Source organism: Pongo abelii, chromosome 7 (genome assembly GCF_028885655.2).
Source record: "Pongo abelii isolate AG06213 chromosome 7, NHGRI_mPonAbe1-v2.0_pri, whole genome shotgun sequence".
NCBI classification, from domain to species: domain Eukaryota; kingdom Metazoa; phylum Chordata; class Mammalia; order Primates; family Hominidae; genus Pongo; species Pongo abelii.
In genome coordinates, this window is record NC_071992.2 from 128,797,885 (window position 1) to 128,819,934 (window position 22,050).

General features: G+C 33.5%; 1 protein-coding gene across 4 annotated transcripts in view; it reads right to left on the reverse strand.

Moving 5' to 3' along the window:
- Positions 1-22,050, reverse strand: part of CSMD3 (CUB and Sushi multiple domains 3) — a 1,211,731-nt gene that overhangs the window by 396,556 nt on the left and 793,125 nt on the right. For all 4 annotated transcript variants that reach the window (XM_054518783.2, XM_063726791.1, XM_063726792.1 and 1 more), the window contains one exon: positions 20,221-20,409. In XM_054518783.2, coding sequence (XP_054374758.2) covers positions 20,221-20,409 — 189 coding nt within the window. The remainder of the gene's footprint in view (positions 1-20,220; positions 20,410-22,050) is intronic.

The following is a 22,050-nucleotide window of genomic DNA, read 5'->3' on the forward strand; positions in this document are numbered from 1 at the left end:
TCAAGTCTGTATTTCGTGAACAAATTTTGAGCTAAACTTGGAAAGTAATAAAATCTCCCTCTCCTTCCACTTAGATCATGCAAAATATAATATATCAAATTCTACCATAAAATGCATGAACTTGAACTGTCAGAATGCATAGTGGATGAGACTAATTTAGGAGCTTTGAACCATGACAGTATAGCATTTGACAAAGGTTCAACAAATACGGGCTCTTGTTCCCAAGAGTTAACCTAGTTATAGAACCTAAACACATTTTCCAAAATGCCTTTTTAAATGTCCATAGAGTAGTCATGATATTACTGAACCTGCAAATTTTAATTGAGAGGTTTTTTTATCTTTCCAGATAGTTAAGATTGCACAGTAATTGGTACCTAGAAGCATGCAGAAATCTACTTTGGCCCAAAGCAAAAAAGTTCAAATAAATGATTTTTACAGTCATGTTGGACAACATATAGAATATGCCTACATCATGAAATTTAACCAATAATATAACTACTAGCTGAAATTCTATAATAGGCTGTCACCAAACATGGTTCTTAAAGAAAGACAAAATTATAACCTATATACTACAAACCATATGAAAAAAGAGTTCTGGTATTCTGGAGCAGTTTTGTGGGCATATGTCTGTTGTCCCTTGGGATGGTGGAGCTGCTATAGCCAAAATGTAACAAAGGAACAGTGAAAATAGTATATTCTATTATAGAAATTCCATCTGTACAAGGAAATATTGATGTAAAATAAGTGTTGGTCATGTTTTCACCGAAAGGCTCCAACAACTTATCTCTGGAATTGAGAAAAGAAAATCCCTCTCTTTGTTATTTAATTTGTAGAAGCAGATATTTCCATGAACAGTGGCCGTGAAGCTTCTTTGTGCCACCATCGAAATGGTAATGTTTGGGAACTTCACCTTCATCAACTACAGGCACAACTTAATACAGTAATTACAAGTGACTCGAGTCAGAATACCTGGGTCCTCATCTAGGCTCTACCTATGTGACTTTGGGCAAGTTACATAATCTCAAGTGCCTTCATCTGTGAAATCAGTATAATTACAGTGCCAAATTTATGGTTGCTGTGTGGATTAAATAAGTTAGCATGCATAATGGATTGGGAACAGAGTTGTATAACTGGTAAGTACTCAAAAATGATATCTATTATTATCTCAGTTTATCTTCATGTATGACATAAGCATTTTTAGTGGTATTTTTATTTTAAAGATAAAGAAATATACATTTAATGACATCAACATATATAGTTTGAAAATTACATATATTGTGATCTTCAAACTGCACAGCACTCCTACCATGTAAGATAAATAAGCTACGGGCATTTATTGAATGCTTGAATTCAGAACATTATATTAATGAATTATGGCATTGTCAAGTAGTCAAGTAGTCCCTCACCAACAATCCAATGTCTAATCCAACCACAAGGGTCACAAGTGCAGCAAATGGAATGACCCACCACTCTTTCATGGATTTGGCTGATAAGGTGACAACACATGGATTCAGACAGTTTATTACACAGACGGGAAACACAAGATCAGCGTAATGTCAGTTTCCTGAATTCTTTGTCCCCTGGGATGACACCAAACAGGCCAGACGGCAGATGGCATACAAAGAGGTACATAAAGCAGTAGTCCTGCCCAATCTCATTGGCAGCTGCAAGCATGTATATTGAAGGGAAGGAAAGGTCACTCTGTCATTGAGGAAATAACTCTGAATTACAGCCAAGCATTTTTAAAGGCTTATATAGAAGCCTGAAAATGTACCTTTAAGAGGGAAAATGTGTAAAGTCCTGGGTTCAACTGAAACTAGGGAGATGAATTGGAAAAGGCCTGGTGGCAATTCCACATTAGGCTGCTTGTCTCTCCTTATTACATAAGGAACCCCAGAACATTCTCTCAAGAATTGTGTCAGACTGAAGATGAGCCTCACTTATATGACCTACGTGGAAATGTGCAAGGTCATCAGGACACTCATTGGATAGTGGAGATGTTTCTCTATAGGCTTATCTTTCTTGACAAATTTGAGAGTAATGCATGTGCAAAATCTTCACAATAAAATAATATAGATTATGTATAGTTAGGTAAATAATAGATTAATATTAAATGCAAACTTGATCTTCCATGTCTCAACACAAAGAGAAAAGAATATTGATTTATAACTTTTTTCTTATTTGGGCAAAATATTGGCAATCTGTGGTGTAAAACATGCATACTTCATGCCCAGGCCATTATTAAAATGGAGCAGATAAGTGCATGAATTAATGTTTAAAACACAAGTAAAATCTTTGTAATTTGGGGTAGATTATGTGTAAATACACCTAGGAGAAAACAAACTGCAATAGTTAAAAATATTGAGGCTCATTAGTAAAGCACATGGCAGTTTCAAATTTGTAATTATCTCATTGAATAAAAAGTCTCCTTTCTTCTGTTGTTTATTCCACATTGATTCTTAAAAGTCTAAAACTAAAAATTTCAGATTATGTTAAGAAAGAAATTCCATGGCCAGTGGACATACAGGTTAACTATCTTTTGTCTGTTATGAGTCAAGCTCCAGAACGATACAAGTCATTGCCCAGTTGATTTCAATGATTATGATTTTTACTATCTATCTTAATGTACATTGATAATTACTTTCTATTCCAAGCTTTCAGAATAATACATAATGCACAGAACAGAAATTATCCAAGATATTTCTCAATGTATATGTTTTTAACAAGCCATTTCCAAGTCTTCACTTCAATTTACGTACAAAGAAAACTTTTACATTTTCTTTCCTTCAATTCTCATATGTGTAGCTGCCAGTAGGATTGGACAGGGCAACTCTTTTATGTAACTCTTTGCATTCATGTATTTACATAGAAGCAGAAGAAACTCCTGCCAGAAAAGGTAATGAAACCTGATATCCACCAGAATACAAGAGAGAGTTTAAGGCTACTAAAGAAAATTCTCTGGATTAAGATGAAAAAGAGACCTCCAGGTTAAAATAAAATCACCTTAAAGATACTTTTTCCTGCACAAAATCATGGTATACAGTAAGATTTAGTGTGATTCATTCTTTGATCAAAGAATGGTTTTTGAGAGTAGAAGGCTTTCACTTTGTAAAGGAATTAAACAGAAGACTTCCAATTCTTGTAGCTCTTAAGTTATCTCAAATTGAGAAATAACAATTAGGAACAGAAATAGAAATAGAAAGAGAAAAATGAATAGAAATATGGTTATTAAGCCAAAGTCAAGACAGAAGGCTTATATTTTAAGGACTGTACTGTTCCTTTGCAAGAAAAGAAGGCACAACTTTTTTGTAGGAGGAAACATCCTAAACCCGATTTACCAATGAAGTTTATCTTCATTGTATGCCTTGGATGCCTGGGTTCCTTCCAAGGAACTGTTTCTAATTTCACATTTTTAAAAAATTCTTCTTAGATAGTGCCCCCAGATCATTTGAGCTTTAAGTACCACAAAGCCTAGCTCTGTCTCCAAAAGCAACTGTTCAATCAGACCATCATGGAGTACAGACACAGACAATGTGGATTGGCAATGAGGAGTAAGGACCATAAAGAAAGTTGAAAATCTAGGCCAGAACAAAGGCATTAACTGATGTTATTTCTGGCTATAGGCTTTATCAGTATCATAGAGAGGAGGGCTAATACTGAAACCACTCTCTATTTATGCCTGAATATATTATAAAATATATTCATGATTAAGTTAACTCCTATAATTGCTTCTTTTGGGGCTTAATTCACTTCAAATAATTTTATGATTTACATCTTTATTTTGGTCCAGATCATCTTTTTATTAAAATTATTCATGTGGCTTATGATTTCTGATTCCACCACTTATCAATTGCACGACATTTTACTTAAACTACCTGTGCCTCGGCTTCTGAAACTATACAGAGGACATTTGAATAGTGTCTACCTAGGACTGCTATGAGGATGATATATATGTAAAATTTTAAATCAGTGCTTGGTGTGTTATTAAGTGCTCAACAGCTGATATTATTACTTTTCCTGCTTTCTCTGAAGTTTTCTTAATTAGCGGCTATTCTCCCTCCCATACTCCATTTTCTACTGGGATGGAGGTGGGGTAGAATTGCTTATTGCTCATCACTGCTGTTAGGTAAACCATATTTCTTCCTTTATTTTTGGCTCAGATCACATATTATCATACTGTACCTCTCCTGTTGCAGTCATCTAGTAGCTGCCTCATACGTTGATGGGATTTAAGCTCCAGGTTTATTGTCACTCTTTCAAAATGAAACTTCTGTCCCATTTTTGGTGCTTTCAGTATATCCTATTCCATTCACTCTCCTGCTTTTTAACAACTATTTCATACATTTTCTCTTCTCTAAGATTCAATGTTTCCTTCTCCATCCTTTCTCTCAGCTCATGATCCTGCTTCCTACTTCACAGAGAAAAGGAAAGTAATCAAAAAAGAACTTGCACCATATCGTCCCACAGATTTGCATCTGTGGCCCACCTTCTCTGATTTTCTTCTCATGTGATCCATTATTTGGGCTGATCCATTTGTGTTCCTAAGGCCAGCTACTCAGCTTGCACATTGCTCTTGCCCACCTAAAGGCATCACTCTACTAATTGGGTATTCTCTTAAATAATCAATTTCTCTTGCTCACTGGATCATTTTCATTAGCATACAAACATGTTGTATCTTTCTCCTATCTTAAAAAAAAAATCACTTTCGATCATGTGATCAAACAGCATCCATAATAGTGGGACATTAAGATATTATACAATACCCATGAGATGTAAAATGATGTTAAAGCATCACCCATGAAGGACTACGGTAAAAACAAACAACAAAAAAAGTTCAATCAGAATCTAATCAAGGCTTTAGACTTAACTTGCTGATTACATACTAAATAACCAGGGATGGAAGTGGAGTGGGGTTGGGAGCGGGGGTATATCGACTCAAAATGTTCAATGTTACAACAAGAAAGCAATCAGAAAAATCCAGAATGTGGAATATTCTACATGACAACTGGCCCAATATCCTCAACATGTCAGGTCATAGGAAAAAAAATACTAAAGAATTAGAATAAAAAGAGTAACACTTGGATCTTGATTTAGTTCCTACTTTGGGAAAAACAAAGTAGCTTTGAAAGACATTTGGGGGAAATTTTTTGGAAATTTCAGTAGGAACTGTATGTTAAGTTATTCCAAATGTAGTAACGGTACTACAATGATGTAGGAGAATGGCCTTATTTTGAAAATAGACATATTAAAATATTTTAGAGTGAAATATCTGATGTCTGTGTTAAAGTATGTCCCAGCTGATAGACAAAATGAGTTCCCCATGGCTAATTGAGGCACTCGAAGTTAAAACAGAACCAGTAGGCCATGGCTTGGTGAGAGAGCAGTCATGTACTTTGTATACTCAAAGCAATTTTCTGAAAGTGTCACAGTACCCTCCTTTCTACAAATAAGCTAAACCAGTTCCTGTTGTCAGGGCCAAGATAGATTGCAGATGGAAATTCACCAGCTGACCACCAACAGACTTCCCAAGGCCAGCCAATAAAAAGAGATACGTGATGTCTTGCTAAAAAGCCATCCAGTCCAGACCCTGCATTTGATCCCTCCCTCCTACTGCATCTTGCATTTTTTGCCTCTATAATTTCCTACTCCTTACTCCTTCCTGGGAGCACACCTTAATTTTGCACCAAAGGCTGCATTTCTCCAATTTGAGGATGGCTTTTAGAAAATAAAATTCTCCTTTCGCCTCCTCATATCTCATTGGTCTTTTGTTAACATCTGAAATGTACTTTCAAATGTTACAGAAAATGTAACATAAAAACATATATAGCAGGCTGGGTGCAGTCGCTCATGCCTGCAATCCCAGCACTTTGGGAGGCCGAGGTGGGCAGATCACCTGCGGTTAGAGTTCAAGATCAGCCTGACCAACATGGAGAAATCCTGCCTCTACTAAAAATACAAAATTAGCCGGGTGTGGTGGCACATGCCTGTAACTCCAGCTACTCAGGAGACTGAGGCAGGAGAATCGCTTGAACCTGGGAGGTGGAGGTTGCGGTGAGCCGAGATCATGCCATTGCACTCCAGCCTGGGTAACAAGAGCAAAACTCCGTCTCAAAAAATAAATTAATTAATTAATATAAAAATAAAAATATATATGGCAAAATATCAATAATTGTTATACCCAGATAGCAGGTATACAGACATCCTCTGGCAATCTTGCTGCATATTTGACAACTTTTATAATAAAAAGTTAAAGGAAAAATCTCTATTAATTCAACTTTCCCCTCCAGCTAGCATTTCATTTCACTTCATTTCCTTCTTCTCAGCAAAATTCCTCAAAAGAGTGGTCTAGATTCACTGTCTGCAATTCTCATCCCATTTTCTCAGTCTCTCACTCTGACACTGACACTGCCTTTATCAAGGTCACCAATGGTTTCTTTGTGGCCATGTACATCTGCATTTTCAACATTTTAGCAGCATTTGTGGAAGGGATTATCCCTTACTCCTTGAAAGCATTCCTATTTAGCCTCTAGGACACCATTTTTTTACTTGTTTTTCTCATATTTTACAGACTCCCTCTTCTCAGTCTCCTTTGCTGGCTCTTTTATATCTCCCAGATTTCTCAACATTGCTGAGTCCCAGGCCTTGGCTTCTTCTCAGTCTAGACTTCCTCTCTTGCTTATCTTATCCAATTTCTTGGCTTTCAAAAATATCTATATGCTAATGTCCTGTAACTTTTTCTCAAATACGTACTCTCTTATGATCTCCAGACTGTGTATTCAACTGGAATACGCCTCTGTCTAGAGCCTAAAAACCATGCCATAGGAGTAGTGAGTATTTCTCATTCTCTCTCTGTGGTACACTCAAAAGGAGATTGGCTCTTAGAAAGGTCTGAGGTCTTAGAAAGGTCTTAGAAAGAACACATAAAAGAGGAGCTGTGTGAATTCCGATTGGGAAACCAAATATTTGCGTCTGAATTGAAGATGTCTTAATTTATTCCAGGAATTGGGATCTTATTAGGGAATACCCGTTTCTGCATATAACTTAAACAAATTAAGGAGTATGTAATCAAACATTCTGAAGATCTTTAGCACCAATATTCTTCAATTCTCAAAAGTGTCCTCTCCTGTCCAATTTTACTGTTCTGCCCTATGATGTCATGTATGGGGTGTTAGAACCCCTTCCTAACTAAAGCAAACTAAAGCTAGGGAAGCCTAAATTTGTTATTCATAAATATAAGTGACTGAAAGATGTTGTAAGATGTAAACTTAAACATGTTATTTCTTTGCTTAAAACACCGTAATGGATGTCCATCACTTTTTAAACAATGTACAATGTTCTCCAACATCTAAGTCCTGTTTGCCTTTCAATTTGTCCAGTCCTTATCTTGTTAGACCGAACAATGATGAATGTTGTGTTTTCAACGTCACATTTCCTGAAGACAGATTAGGCCTTCTAATTTGGTCTGTATGCAAAAGAATGAATTTAAGTTCATTCATGCTGAATTAATTGGGACTCTATAATGATGTAAAAGTAAGGCAATGAGCATTGCGTTATCTGGCACACGTAGCTATTTAAGCAACTTCTGTGTATCTCATTGGTCTCATCTGTATACCGGAGATAATGATGATGATAGTTTTTTGCATCATAGACTTGTTGAGAATACTGAATGGGTTGATACATGCAAATCACTTAGCGTAGTGCCTAATCATCATAAGAAATCAACATACTTAATAAATTTTCATTATATCTCCATTTTACAAATGGGAGTCAGAGGGGTTAACTATGTTTTTCAACTTGCCACAGTTTCTAAGTTATGAACAAGATTTGAACCTGGGGAGTTTTTCTCTCTGAGTCCATATGGACTGTTACAGGGCTGCTGTTTATTACTATATCAATTCTAATAAAACATATACTCAGGCTTCTGAACAACATGGAAAAATGCATGAAATAAGACCTATTCATCGTTGTAGAAAATGTGTCCTTCAAGGATTGGTTAAAAAGCAAAAAAGAAAGAAGTGTTTGCTCCACATTGACTATACCTACAATTGAACTGGGGATTCGAAAAAGAGCTGCAAAAAAGCCACTTAAGCCCGAAAAAGATTTGTAGACACATCAGTTTTACCTGTTTTACTAATGTTATTCACTTTGCCTGGCGGGCCTTTCTCATCTTTTCTATTTGGCAGAATCAAGCACATTTTCACAAATATGTCATTTTTGAGAAACTGTTCCCTATCCTTCCAGAAAAAAACAAAAATCCCTCCTTGCTACATTATGCGTTTTCTTCCTAATTCTCACATCATAGTATCATACTTAGTCTTAGATATTTATTTTCCCTTACAATATAGTAGAACTTCATTGATGAGAATATTTTATTCATTTTTATCTTTGCTACTCAACTCAGTGCTAATTAAATATTTGTTGAATTATATTGATTTAATTTTTGTCGAATAGTGGGATAGATAAGTATATATCAAATCCATTATTTGTCTTAAAGAAATTGCTAATGTCTAGTTCATCTTTTCTGTATCACCATCACCTAGCACAGCATGACAGTTTAGTTGTTACTTAAACTCAGTTTGGTAAATTAATGAATGGATCAGTGAATAAATGAATGAAGGCTAAATTTCAAAAGGCTGAGTTTAGAGTATCCCAAATCTAGATGTTAAGAGAGCTTAGTGAGAGAATTCTGATCTGTTAATACGAACAACACTTATTCATGGGAGAGGAGGGGACATACTCCTTTAAAAAGTGTAAGTAATAGATACTAAAAGTTTTTTGAAAATTTTTAATGCTACATTATCACCCATGCACAAAGAAAGGAATAATTTTAATGTTGTAACAATATATTATGATATTCACTACAATTTAATCTTTTATTTTTATTTGCATTTTATGTAGAATGCTTATAACTAGAAAGAAAGATTTCTTAAAAGCTTTCCAAATTTGGCAATGACTTAAATATTATAGAAATAGATATCCTGAAATTCAGTAAACAAATTCAAGAAAAACTTCTTTGGCAAATTCTAGAACTTTATTTTTAGTCTATTTTAGTCTTCTTTTTTCCTCCTGAAGAAAATAAAACTATATAATGTCCACTGAAAGGTGTATGCTGCTCAAAATGTTCATGCTGCTTGACTTCAAGTCATTATTACAATTCTGGACAATTCAAATAAACAAAATATGAAGTAAAGAAACTTAGCCATGAGATCTGGAAGACAGACAAATCTATTCTTTACACCTAGCTGTGACACTTACCATGAATCACTTCATCTCTCTGAACACTGCTTTCCAATATGGAAACTAGAAAGATTAGTGACTACCTACTAAGATTATTGCAAGTAAGTGAGAGAAATACCATAAAGTATCAGGTGAGATACTTTTATGTAAATGAATAAAAGTACTAGCAAGGTACCACTATGTACATGCTGAACACTCAATAGTGTTATTTCACTTCTCTCTCCCTTATAGCTTTTGGCAGACTACTAAAAGCCTGAAAATTCTCTAAAGATGTGAGATATGATTTCCATATCTAGGGCACTTGGTTTTCACAAGCCAGACTCACAAATGGGATGCTCACTAAGTCTAAGCAATTTACATGTAATCTTTATTCCTGCTTGTTTCTTTTTAGGTATTTATTTGTATATTTATTTGTTTGTTTTTGCTTTTATGAGAAAGGCATTGTAAGATCAATAAATACAATGCAATCAAATGAGTATGTTGCAGGGGAGGGGATTCGAGAGGAAAAAGAAAGAAAAGAAAACATGATAAAGTCAATGATGATATCCTTGAAATTTTACCTGAGAAACAAATCTGTAATGACATGTTCATTTTTTTCCAAGGTCATAGGAAATTTGGGATAAGGTGGCATGCCCAGATTAGACCCTAGTCAGTGGAGTTTAATTAAAAATTTTCCAAATTGAAAACTGGTATAACCTACTTTTCCTTTTATAGATACAAGGCAAGCCTTAGTTCAGTATTTTACACAAGCACATTACATCAAGTCATCTCAAACATCATAATTGAACAAGTGAGAAATCATATTATATTATCAGAAAAACAAAGCAATGTCCGGAAAAATGAAAATCAAACGTTTTTCAGGACAAAAAAGGCTCAGAATTTCTTTTAGAAAATAGTGATCAGAGTCAATTGAGATTCAAATTTTATATGATATGAAAAGGTTAATATTTTATACCTGCAGCATTCCGTAGCAGATATAACAAAACATCAACTAGTTCAAATTCAAAAAGATATAATAAAATGCATGAAATAAAAGCTATCCATCACCTTTTGAAACACACTGTTTGCCGACTGATTAAAACACATGAAAAGAAATGTTACTTACACATTGAGCATATCGACAATTGAGCTGGGATTCAAAGAGTGCTACAAAGAGAGTACTTGGGTACAATGCAGAGATGTAGAAAAATGGTTTATAGCCAGAAAAGTAGTCTGGGGGAGGTAAATAATCCCCTAACTCCTTTTGAAAAACACCTGCTTGAAGTGCAATATTTACATTCTGCAAACAACTTCCTAAAGGTCTAAGTTCATTTGTCTCTATGTTTTCTCTGCAATTTACCTTGACATTTTTTATGATTAGCAAGGATATTGTTTATTTAAATAAGCACACAGTCTCTACCTGACCCATATGTTCCTTCTCGACTCTGGATTTAATTTACGATGCCTATTTTATAACATTATATTATTTCCATGGCAACTGTCTTGGTATAATAAACAAAGAATGACTTCAGCTGCTTTAACCCGCAGTGAAGGAGCTGGATTTGAGAAGGGTAAGTTTGAGGTAAAGACAAAATATCAAAAAAAAAACAGAAATGATAATGAAAAAATGAAATTCATTTTATCTCATACCAATAATATTTTTGTTAGGGACTGAATGCATTTACTAGGCAGAACAACAGCAGTCCTACTCTCTCATATTCAGCCTAAGCCCACCCCTGTTGGTGCCAACAAACTCAAGGCCAATTGGTCCCTTGACCAATTGTATAATGCACTGTTACTAATTTATAGTCCTAGTTTATTCCAATGTCCTTTTGTCTGTTTTCAAAGCCCTAGGTACATTTGAACCTATCTTAGCTAAGTGCATTACCAGATGACAAACAATAAAACCATTTATTAGAAATCAGCCTCTGTATTTATGACATATATATTTTCTGCTATTATTTTTAATATTATAAGGCTAAAAGTAGAAATAATCTATATACACACATATACAGAACAAAAAGACACATGGATTTTGTTTTTAAAAAATGGAATTAGAACAAATTTTAAAATCTATTTATCTAATATGATAATGACCTCTGTTCCCAGTTTCAAAATAATTTTAGGTACTGTCAGTCTATTCCAACTTCAATTAAATCCTACCCTCTCCTGAGATATGACATCAAGATCTAATTCAGTTATAAGTAGCGATAACATTTAATTATCTTCTCCAGTTATCTACACTGCCAGATGATAGTATTTCCTGAGAACCACATATGTCACTGTTGTAAGCAAGAACCAGTTTGGGGATACATACAGAATATCGAACTACACTGACTTACTTAATGTTTTAATTCTTTACAACTTACAGCAAAAAATTGCTCCCAATCTAACTTGCTTTGAATAAAAATACTGTTAATATATTTTCCTAGGGAAAATTGCTTAACCTCCCTGTGTCTCAGGGCCCTTATTCATAGCTCATCAGACCAAACCCAGCATACAGTAAACACACAGCAAATATTAGCTTTTATTATTACCTCAGGTAAAATATTCCTTATCTGGCACTAACATATACTAGGGACAAGTAACCTAATTAAGTAAAGACATATTAAGCTAAAAACCAAAATTAGTTTGTCTGATGGCAAAGTTGATGAATATCATACTTTCTAGGTTAATATTATAACATTTATTTTTGCTTTAAAGCACTACTTTGAGCTCTATTATAGTTTTTCTTTTTTTCCAGCATATTTTCCAAAATGTCTAGGTTAAATTTCTTAGACATAGCCAAAGAAAAAGTATGCTCTAGGTATTTCTGAACTTGGGCAAATTCCAAAACTAGGAAGAGGTCACCCAGAATTTAGACAAAGAGCAAGTTATTCTGGCACTTTCGTAATTCTTTCTGGTGTGAGAGTCTCACTCTTGCAATTGCTTCTAGGACATGACCCTCTGCAACAGAGATTCCACACAACACTCCTCTCTTTGCCTCTCTTCTGTAACTCAAACTCTCATTTAAAAAGGGTCAAAGGGGGCTTACCAGAATGAGTAAATGAGGTGACTTTAAAGGATGAAGGGATTAGGCCAAATTATGGAGTGGAGATTGGGGGTAAGAGAGTAACATTCAGAATTTATCTTAAGGGCAATGGAGAACAATGGAAGATTTTAAGTAAGAGAGTGACATAATCAAATTTGCATCACAGGAGGTTCTTTCTGATTCCATAGTTTGGTTTAAGGAAAAAGGCACAAGAATGAAGATTAGAGTGCTGTTTAAACTATTACAGTAATAAGGTAGATAATGATAGATAATACTGTCTTGAACAATGGCAGGGTAATGGGAATGGAGCTCAACAGATTAAAAAGCAAAGGCTGCTTCAGCAACTAAACAATGATTTCTGTGTTTTCTCACTGTGATTTTATTATTATTTATTTTTTTAGAGATAGCATCTTGCTCTGTTGCCCAGGCTGGAGTGTGGTGGCACCATCATAGCTCACTGCCCCCTTGAACTCCTGGGCTCAAGCAATCCTCTTGCCTCAGCCTCCCCAGTGGCTGAGACAACCGTCATACACCACCATGCCTAGATAATTTTTTACAATTTTTTATAGAGAAGGGGTCTCATTATTTTGCTCAGGCTGTTCTTACTGTACTTTTAAACCCATATTCTTACAGATTAAAAAAATCATTTGTTTCCTTATGTAAACACAAGTGAGAATTTGGTCATCTGCATGCACTAGACCTCAATATAGCCTTAAAATCATAAAGTATAGAAAATGGTTGGCATGTTTTCAAGTGGCATGTAACATCTTGTGGCTATATTCCAGGATGCATATAGCCATGTAGAGAAATGTCAGTAGAAGACACTAAAGCCAACTCATGAAAGGACTTAAGAAATTGTGACTTTATCCAGTGGGCAATGTCAAATTACTTAGTGTTTTACGCAGGGAATAGACAGATGATCTGGTCTTTCAAAGGATAACTGGTATGGTGGACAGACTTTAAGGTGAACCCCATGACACCTGTTTTTTTAGCAATTATGCCTGAAGCCAATCTCCTTCCCTTGAGTATAGGCAGGATGTATGGCTTTCTCCTCATCACTCCCTGTATTATGTTACCTTCTATAAAACTTCATCTTCCTAGCAGATTCACCAGAGAGACTCTCCTTGCTGGCTTGATGAAGTAAGCAGCTGTATTGTAGAAGACCACATGGTAAGGAACTGTGGATGGAGTTGAGCAAAGAATTGAAGCTTTCAGTTCCACAGCTACAGGAAACTGATTGCTTCCAATATAACCATGTGACCTTGGAAGAGGAGCCTGAACCTCAGGTGAGAACTCAGTCCTGGTTAACACATTAATTGTAGTCTGTGGACCCTGAGAAGAGGGTCTAAACCATGCCCAGACTCTCAACCCACAGAAACCATGAGAAAGTAAATGTATTGTATAAAGTCTCTAAATTTGTGGTAATCTATTACTCTTCAATAAAAATCTAATATAATTAGTTATAATATTGAAGATAAATTAGATGAGGGAAAGCTGAAAACAGGAAGTCCAGCTAGGGAAAAACAGGTAACACAATGAGATTATACATATAACTGCTAAGATATGAACATGAGAGTCAGAAAGAGTAGGTTTTAAGCTTTTTATCAAGTTATATAATTAATCATCTAGTCACATTATAAAATTGAATGATAATATCTTCTTAAATAGTTTGTATAAAGGATATGTGAAGTGAAATATTTATACAGGGTTTAACACAATGCCTACCATGCATTATTATTCTTATGCTACTATGTTAATCTTTTTGAGGACCAATGAGAGCTGGGCTAGGACAAAGGCAGTGAGAACGAAAATAGTGGTAAATTTAAGCAATATTTTTAGGTGGTAAGTCATAACGACTGCTCTGATATGGATAAAAAGAGAGGGAGGAAGGAGTGAAAGATAATACAATTTCTAGCTTGAATGATTGAATGAGAATGATTCCATAACTGAAATAAACAGTGCAGAAAGAAAGGCTGATTTGGCTGAGGAGATAATGAGTTCTGTCTTGGCAGTGTAAAGTCAATGTGCTTGTGGGTGGACATCCATATGGAGAGGTCCAGTGTACTCAGAAGAGATTTGAGTATATGGATAGATTTGGGGATGGTTGAGAATTATGTTACCAATAAACTACATCAGTATTCACACACACACACACACACACACACACACACACACACACTCCTAATATTCTCTTTTTAAAAACATGAGAAATATTTCCTCTTAGTAATAAATACCTTATGAATTTAATAAATGGAGCCCAGGATGAAAAATTAGAGAATAGGTAAAGGATCCTTTCTTCTTTCCCTAAAGGATCAATGACTAAGAAATGCCCAAATAGAAAAGGGATGTTTAAGTTGATTAAGCTTGATAAGTCTGTTGCAAGGGCCAGCAAACTATGGCTCCACAGCCATATCCAGATTATTGTTTTTGTAAATAAAGTTTTATTGGAACACAGCCACATCAATTCATTTATATATTTTCTATAGTTCCTTTCACAATACAAAGGCAGAGTTCAGTAATTGTAACTGAAACCATGTGGCCTCAAAGCCCTAAATATTTACTGCGGAGCACTTTACAGAAAAAGTTTGCCCACCCCTGGTCTATTGTATAAAAAATGATAGTCTTCTAACTTGAAAATTGTGCATCAATAAATAAGGTAATAAAGGAATGTTGCTTGAAATGCCACAACACTCATCTAAGAATTACAAATCTTTGTTTCTGGTACATTTCTTTTATTTATTAATTGTAACATTTCTGAGCGTGCATTTTCTCAACTGCTAAAAAGGAATAACACCTCCTCTGCTTACTTCATAAGGTTGTGAGCAATAAACTCTTTAAAAAATCTAGATAGCACTGAACAAATATAAGTTAATATTCTAGATGCTTTTATATTGTTAAACCATGAAATCAATGCATTCAGTCCTAATCATACAAGAAAGAAGTAAATATATATTTCTTTATATTACTCACTAGAGCACTTTTCTTTTATCTTAAAAAAAAATTGGGTTAAATAGAACTCATACTGGCATCATCCTTTCCAGAAAAGAAAAATACAGAAAATTAAGGAATTTGCTTAAATCAACCAGCTAATTAATGGTAGAATCTAAGATCAATCTAAGTCTCTTGATTTTTAATTTGCTTTCTACCAGGCCATATATCTGCAGTGCTGACTAACTGGATAGATCAGTCATATTTGATACACATGTGTGGGCATCTGATAGATATAATTTTAGTATAGAGAGCTTGGAGGTTAAGATAAAGTAAGTAGAATTTGTTTCAAGAGAAATTGCCTCTTCAAATGCACTTTATTCTTTCATATTTTGAATTTGTAATACATTTTCATTTTGGAATAGTTTTAGGTTCACAGAGAAGTTACAATGATAGTACAGACAGTTCGCATATATGCTGCACACCCAGTTTGCTCTCTTGTTAACATTCATTTTTAAACTAAGAAATAAATAACTATCATCATATATCATCTGAAAAGTCAGAAAGGTGAGAATAATATGCAGATGTGTAATATAGAGTTATCATTTTTCTCATTTGACTCATGATTAAGGCAAGATGTTGTTACTTGTCCAAAGTCAAATAAAAAAATCAATGACACATGAAATTAGAAACAGAAGAAGATGTGTTAAATGGGGGATTATGAGGATGAATGAATTAATGTCTTTGAAATCACTTCAAAATGTGTGGGCTTCTTAAAATATGTGGACTCCTGCCTAAAGATAAATCATTACTAATATTTAACTTGCTAATCTACTTTCCAAAACAACATGTTCTTTCATTAGCTCCTCATTTATTTGCAACATGGCCTGGTTTGGCTCCTGGTATATTTGGATGCTGAGTGAAGACATGCAAGTTTTTCCTGATTTAAAAAGATAGCAACGTAAATGACAGTGTTTTTGTAATGTAAACTTTAGAAAAAGAAATCATGTACTTATATCTTAAACAAAAAAGGAAAGTGTTTCTTGTTTTAATCAACTTATCAACTTACCGGTACTTTTTAATTTTTTTATTTCTTTTTATTTTATTTATTTATTTATTTTTTTGCTGTTGGGTATTTGGTTGCCACTTAAAAAGGTGATCAGATATTCATTCCTGAGAAACATGGCTCTCCAGGAAAATCATTCAAACACAAAACATCTTAACTAAAATATCATTTTTTCTGTTTTTAAAGTTTTTCCCAAAATGTGAAGTATAATTACAGATACATAAATATCTATTTCAGAAAGTAAAACTTTCATCTTGATTACTAACTAGTAAACGAGATTTTGTGTATTGAGTGCTTAGCTACTAATAGCGTAATAAAACTTTTCCTGTTATACTCTTAATTTCTGTCAAGATTCTTCTCCTGCTTCTACAAATTTCTCTGCATTTAAGCAACATCAGATAAATGGGCTATGGTTGAAGAAGTTTTCCTCTAGTTAAATAGAGGACAAGCATACGAAGTTCTCTGAAGCCATGTGTCAACTATAATGCAGGCCAGATTTCCTCCCAACTTTATCAAAGTCTCCAGTCAGAGACAATGGTATGCTACTGTGGACCGTACACAGGACTTGGACTCAGAACATTGTGATAATCATGAATCTGCCCCTGGGTTTGTGTTAAACCTTGAGTATTTTTATAGACATCGTATCTTTACTGATAAGATAGTTGTATTAAACTTACTTTCACAATATTTGGGAGTTTTTGGAATGAGATATTACACGACAGAATTTATCATAGATGTAAATGGCCATATTATGGTATTATTACATTTTAATATTTTGTTAAACTTTAAACTTAAATGCAGAGCTTATGTAGGAAATTGTTTAAAGAAAAGTTTCATTTATTCCTCATTCAACATCCAGAATAAGATAAATTTTGCCAAATTCTACCAAAAGAAATGAAGATACCAATCAACCTGTACACTAAATATTGAATCAAAATTTATATAAATAAAATGTAAAGTAAGTTTCCAAAACTAGCTTTATCAGTTCCCTTACTGTCCAGAGTCAGATGCCTTATATAACCTATATATACACAAATCGTTTTAGTAAATGTTAATATTAGTTTCATAGTTTATATAAAATTTAAAACCTCATCTAGGGCTTGTTCTGGGAGTGTATCCATCATTTGTACCCTTGTGCCAGGAAAAGAATGTTTAGATTCCAAATAACTGAAACAGCAGCAAACTTTTGAAATACAGCCTACTTAAAATTTGGCTATTGTTAACCTAGGCTTTCTATGCAGTTGGCAATGCTGAAGACTAAATAATGATTTTTTAAACAAGTATGAAATAGCGAATTGGTGTTAGGATATATGAAGTAAAAAGTACAAAGAGGTTAAGAAGAAATAAAAGCTGTCCAAATAAACTAACATTCCTAAAAGTGGACATCTGCTCAGATGAATGGTTACAAATAACATGCATTTTATGTTAATAAAGACTAAAATATGGAAAAAATAAGAAATATACACATATGTGTGTTTAGAATCAGAAATTCAAGAAGGAAATTCAAGCATAAACAAAGCAGTAAAGAAAAAAGTTCAAAAAAATTGGAGGAGTAACATTTTAAAAAACATTTCTTTTTAAAGGAATATTTCTCCCCATCCTGTAACTTAAATGTATGCCTACAGTGGAATTTATTAAGGTCAATTGAATTAATTGTAAATTTTAATAAGCTTAAAAGCAAACACAACTAATTTGAAAATGGGTAGGGGGGAATTCCCATGGCAATAACTTTGCTTTCTAAATTTGTCCACAGGGTAATTTTCTTTCATCCTTCCCATTAAAGATCTGGGAACGAATAAACCAGTCTCAAAAAAAACACCTTAATAAAACAAAATTAACTCAATGTTAGATTTTTGCAATGTCAGGTTTTCATAAATCCATTTATTAAAATATATCATAAATATAAACTAAATTTTTTAAATGTACATGTAAACACTTTTTTTTTCAACCTATGTAACAGCCTGGCATGTATTCGGTTACTCTGAGAGAAAATGTTAGTTCTCTATGATAGATTCCTTCTAGAATCACGTTTCCCTAGACACTAGTGAGGAAAAAATTGGGCTTTGGAATGAAACAGATCACTACCAAAATCATAGTGCTACCTCTTACAAACTTGATGATCTTGGGAAGTTATTTAGCATCTCTAAGCCTCAGGCTTCTTCTAATGAAAAATGGAAGAGATAATAATATCAGGATTTTAGTAAGGATTAAATGAGATTACTTTACATAAAAGAGCCTAGCAGGTCCTCATAATGTCAGTGTTTTATAAAATGGAATTATTTCCTACTGTAATTAATTTTATAAACTAAGTTGACAGGCTGGAGAGACAGCAGATTATACTCAAAACAATTAGTTAAAATCTAAATTCGGAATGCTTCCTATAGTCCAGGGATTGTGCCAGGTGTTGTGATTTATATGACTAATTTCTTTTAATCCTCATAACTAACTCATAACAATGAGTTAGGTGCTACAGTTGCAACCATTTTGCTGATGAGAAAAATGAAGTTGAGAAAAGTGAATTGCCAAATATCAAATGGTCAGGCACTCTGTAGCCCTCACTTGGACTATTCCAAAAGTTTCATTAATTACCTTCGAAAACAGTCACAAAAATGAAAATTGGCATAATGAAGTAAAGTACAGGAATTTCAAATGTGGCAGTAAGCAGTAGCAGTAGTAACAACAAAATGTCCTTAAAAAAAAATGCACCCTGCATAGCTCCTGGAAAAGATGCCCTGAGAGTATGATTACTTATCACCTCCCAACTTCAAGCCTCTATGGTTGCTTGTGCCATTTCTATAAAAATCTGTGATTTTAAAGAGACATTTCATCTGTTACGTATCTTGAAAACAATCTCATTACAATAAAAGACTTCAGACCCACATTAACTTGGATGATCATATTTTTTGGCTTGATTTGTGGTTCCACAGGAATTCCCACATTCTGTATATTGGACAAAATATTGAAAGAGGCAAAAAGCATATCACTTCTTCATTCTCATTTCAACCTGCGGGGCATTTTGTATCCATAGTAAAGAGCAGGGGCTTAAACCACATTTCAAATCTCTACCAATTTTCCTGATTTTGTAGCATATTATAACTTACACAGATTTGTGACCCATAATTAGATTTATAATTAATCAAATTAAGTGCTTGTGATAATTTTCAATAGTTTTATAAAATAATTATAAAATGGCCATTTGAATCTTATTCTATCATAAGATGTACTGATAATCACTAAACAGCAAGAAGTTCTTGCCTTCATATTTTCTAATTTAAAGCGGGAATGATTTAAGTCTTAATGAAAAGCCCTTTTTTCTACTGAACATTTTTTTCTTTTTATCAGTCAAAATATTTACTTCCAAAGATTGAGATGGTGACTTCACGCTTCCAATACTTTAATTATAGTTATTTTTTATTTCACAATATGAATGAATAGCTCTCTTAATTTATCTATCAAATATTGAGCCAATAAATTCATTGAGAGCCCTTAAATTAGTTACTTATTCTTCATTTGGCACTTTCTCTTGTAATCATCTTTTATGCATGTTAATTTTAAGTTATAAAATATTGTCAAAACCTTAGTCAGAATATACTATCAGTAGAATGCAAGAATTCTATTTTCTGTGAGCTCTCAAAATATGATTCTATTTCTATACTTCATCTATCTATCTATCTATCTATCTCATCTATCTCCATATATCTATGTGTCTATCATATTTCTTTCTATCTATCTATCTATCTATCTATCTAATTTGTTTCTTATCCCTATCTGGAAACAAATTTATAAGCATGGTTTCTTGAATGGAGCAGTAGAGAAGTTAATTCAGTTACACCAGATTGCCAAATAGAAAAAAAGTTGAAATAACTAATGTGAAATAAATGCAGAAATTCAACAGATTATAAAGAACAAAGGGTGTAACCATGCAACTCCATGGACAGTGACTACACATACAAGCAAATGAAAGCAGCTGACCACGTACCCACACACCTTGGCAGAGGTGCACTCCACACTCGTCGGCCACCACCAAGACAGATGATCTCTGATGTTCCTTCCAGTCGATAACCCGATGAGCATGAGAAGGTCAGAGTGTCACCAACCCCAAAGTTGAACCCGATTCGACTACCATATTGAGGAATGCCAGGATCTTCACAAGGTTCAAGGTTATATTCTGTAAATTAGAGAGAAAAATTTCCCCGCAGGGGAGGAAAGGACAAAGAAAATGATAGTGGTTACTTTTAAGGGTATATTCCTATCGTTTTTAGAACTAGTCATATATTTAGAAGTGACTATATGAATAGCTATCAGAACATACAAATGGCACACATACGTTTTTTCTTTTGTGAAATAGCTAATAACTTGATAAATATTTGTATGTGTGGTATTCAATATAGATGAAGAAATATCACCTTCTGAGTAATAAATTTAAAAATAGCTATTTATCTGTTTTTTCTGCATTAGAAACATTTTTACTTCATATATTTTTGACTTATGGCATAAGAACTGCATATTTTCAAACACAAAATAACATTTGAAATGAAATCATTTGCACTTTTGAAATGCTTTTGCTTAATATTTTACATTTAAATGATAAAGGTCCTTCTGCTTCTTGTATACAAGTTCAATTAATGCATATTCTGAAAAACACATGATTTGAGATGCAAGGGTTTATGTGGGACTGAAGTGACGACACATTGAAAACTATTATATTATGGATTTTTACAGGAACTTTTCCCCAAGCAATAAATGAACACTATGAAAATGAACAACTAAACAGTCTTCAGGTATGAAACAGTAGAGTTGATTAAACATTATAATTTATATACAGTCCTAAGAAGAAGTAGCTTATCTAAAAATATTCCCAGAGCAGTTACTATGTAATTACAATAAAGAACAAGAGGCATTGCTTCATGTTGATTAGCTAATATTTTATGCTTTAAAAAATTACTTGGACTTTTTTTAACATTCTAGGTTATGTTCATTTACTATTCATGATAAAATACTTTAATGATTTTAGCATCCAAACATTTCCACCCAAATACTAAAATAGTTGTTTAAGAACAAGGTTAGTGCTTGTATCATTTTAATGTTAGCAAGTTGGCATAAGATTTACTTATTAATTTGTGTCAGTATTAAGAAATAGCTAGTTGTGTTCATTCAAATGGAAAGTACAACTCTAAGTGGTGGGAACACATTTTATTCTCTTTGGTCTCATACAATTTTTTCCCCCTGTAATCTAAGTAATGCTATTGTCTATAAGTGAGGTTATACTAGAAGAAAGGAGTAACTATGTTAATTTGATTATAGATTATAGATTATCTAATTCCAGAATAATAAATTATTTATTAATTATAATATATAATTAAAATATATAATTTATTATTAATTAATTAAGATCATTAATTCTGGCCTGTTGACTATGCCTTCTATGCATTTTCCTAGACACATAAAACAAGGAAATCACTGGATTAATTCTCATTTCATTTTTGAGTTTAACAAACTTTAAAATATATTTTTTAATTTTTATTTTGTGTTTACTAGGCATTTTAGCTAGTTTTGACCTCTGTTAGAATTTTGCAGGATTGTAAATTAAAGAAATGTAATTATTGTACTTCCAGTAGATTTATAGCAAATTAATTTTTGCTTTTTCCCTTATTTATTATTAGAGATAATCTTCAGTGTATTCCAAGCTTTCCTTAAAACTTGACACATATTACTTTGCTTTCTTCTTTTTAAAATTTTTCTTCTCTCCAGCTATTTTTCACTGTTTTATCATCAGTTAGGCTCATATCTTGAAAAATTGCTTTTTTAA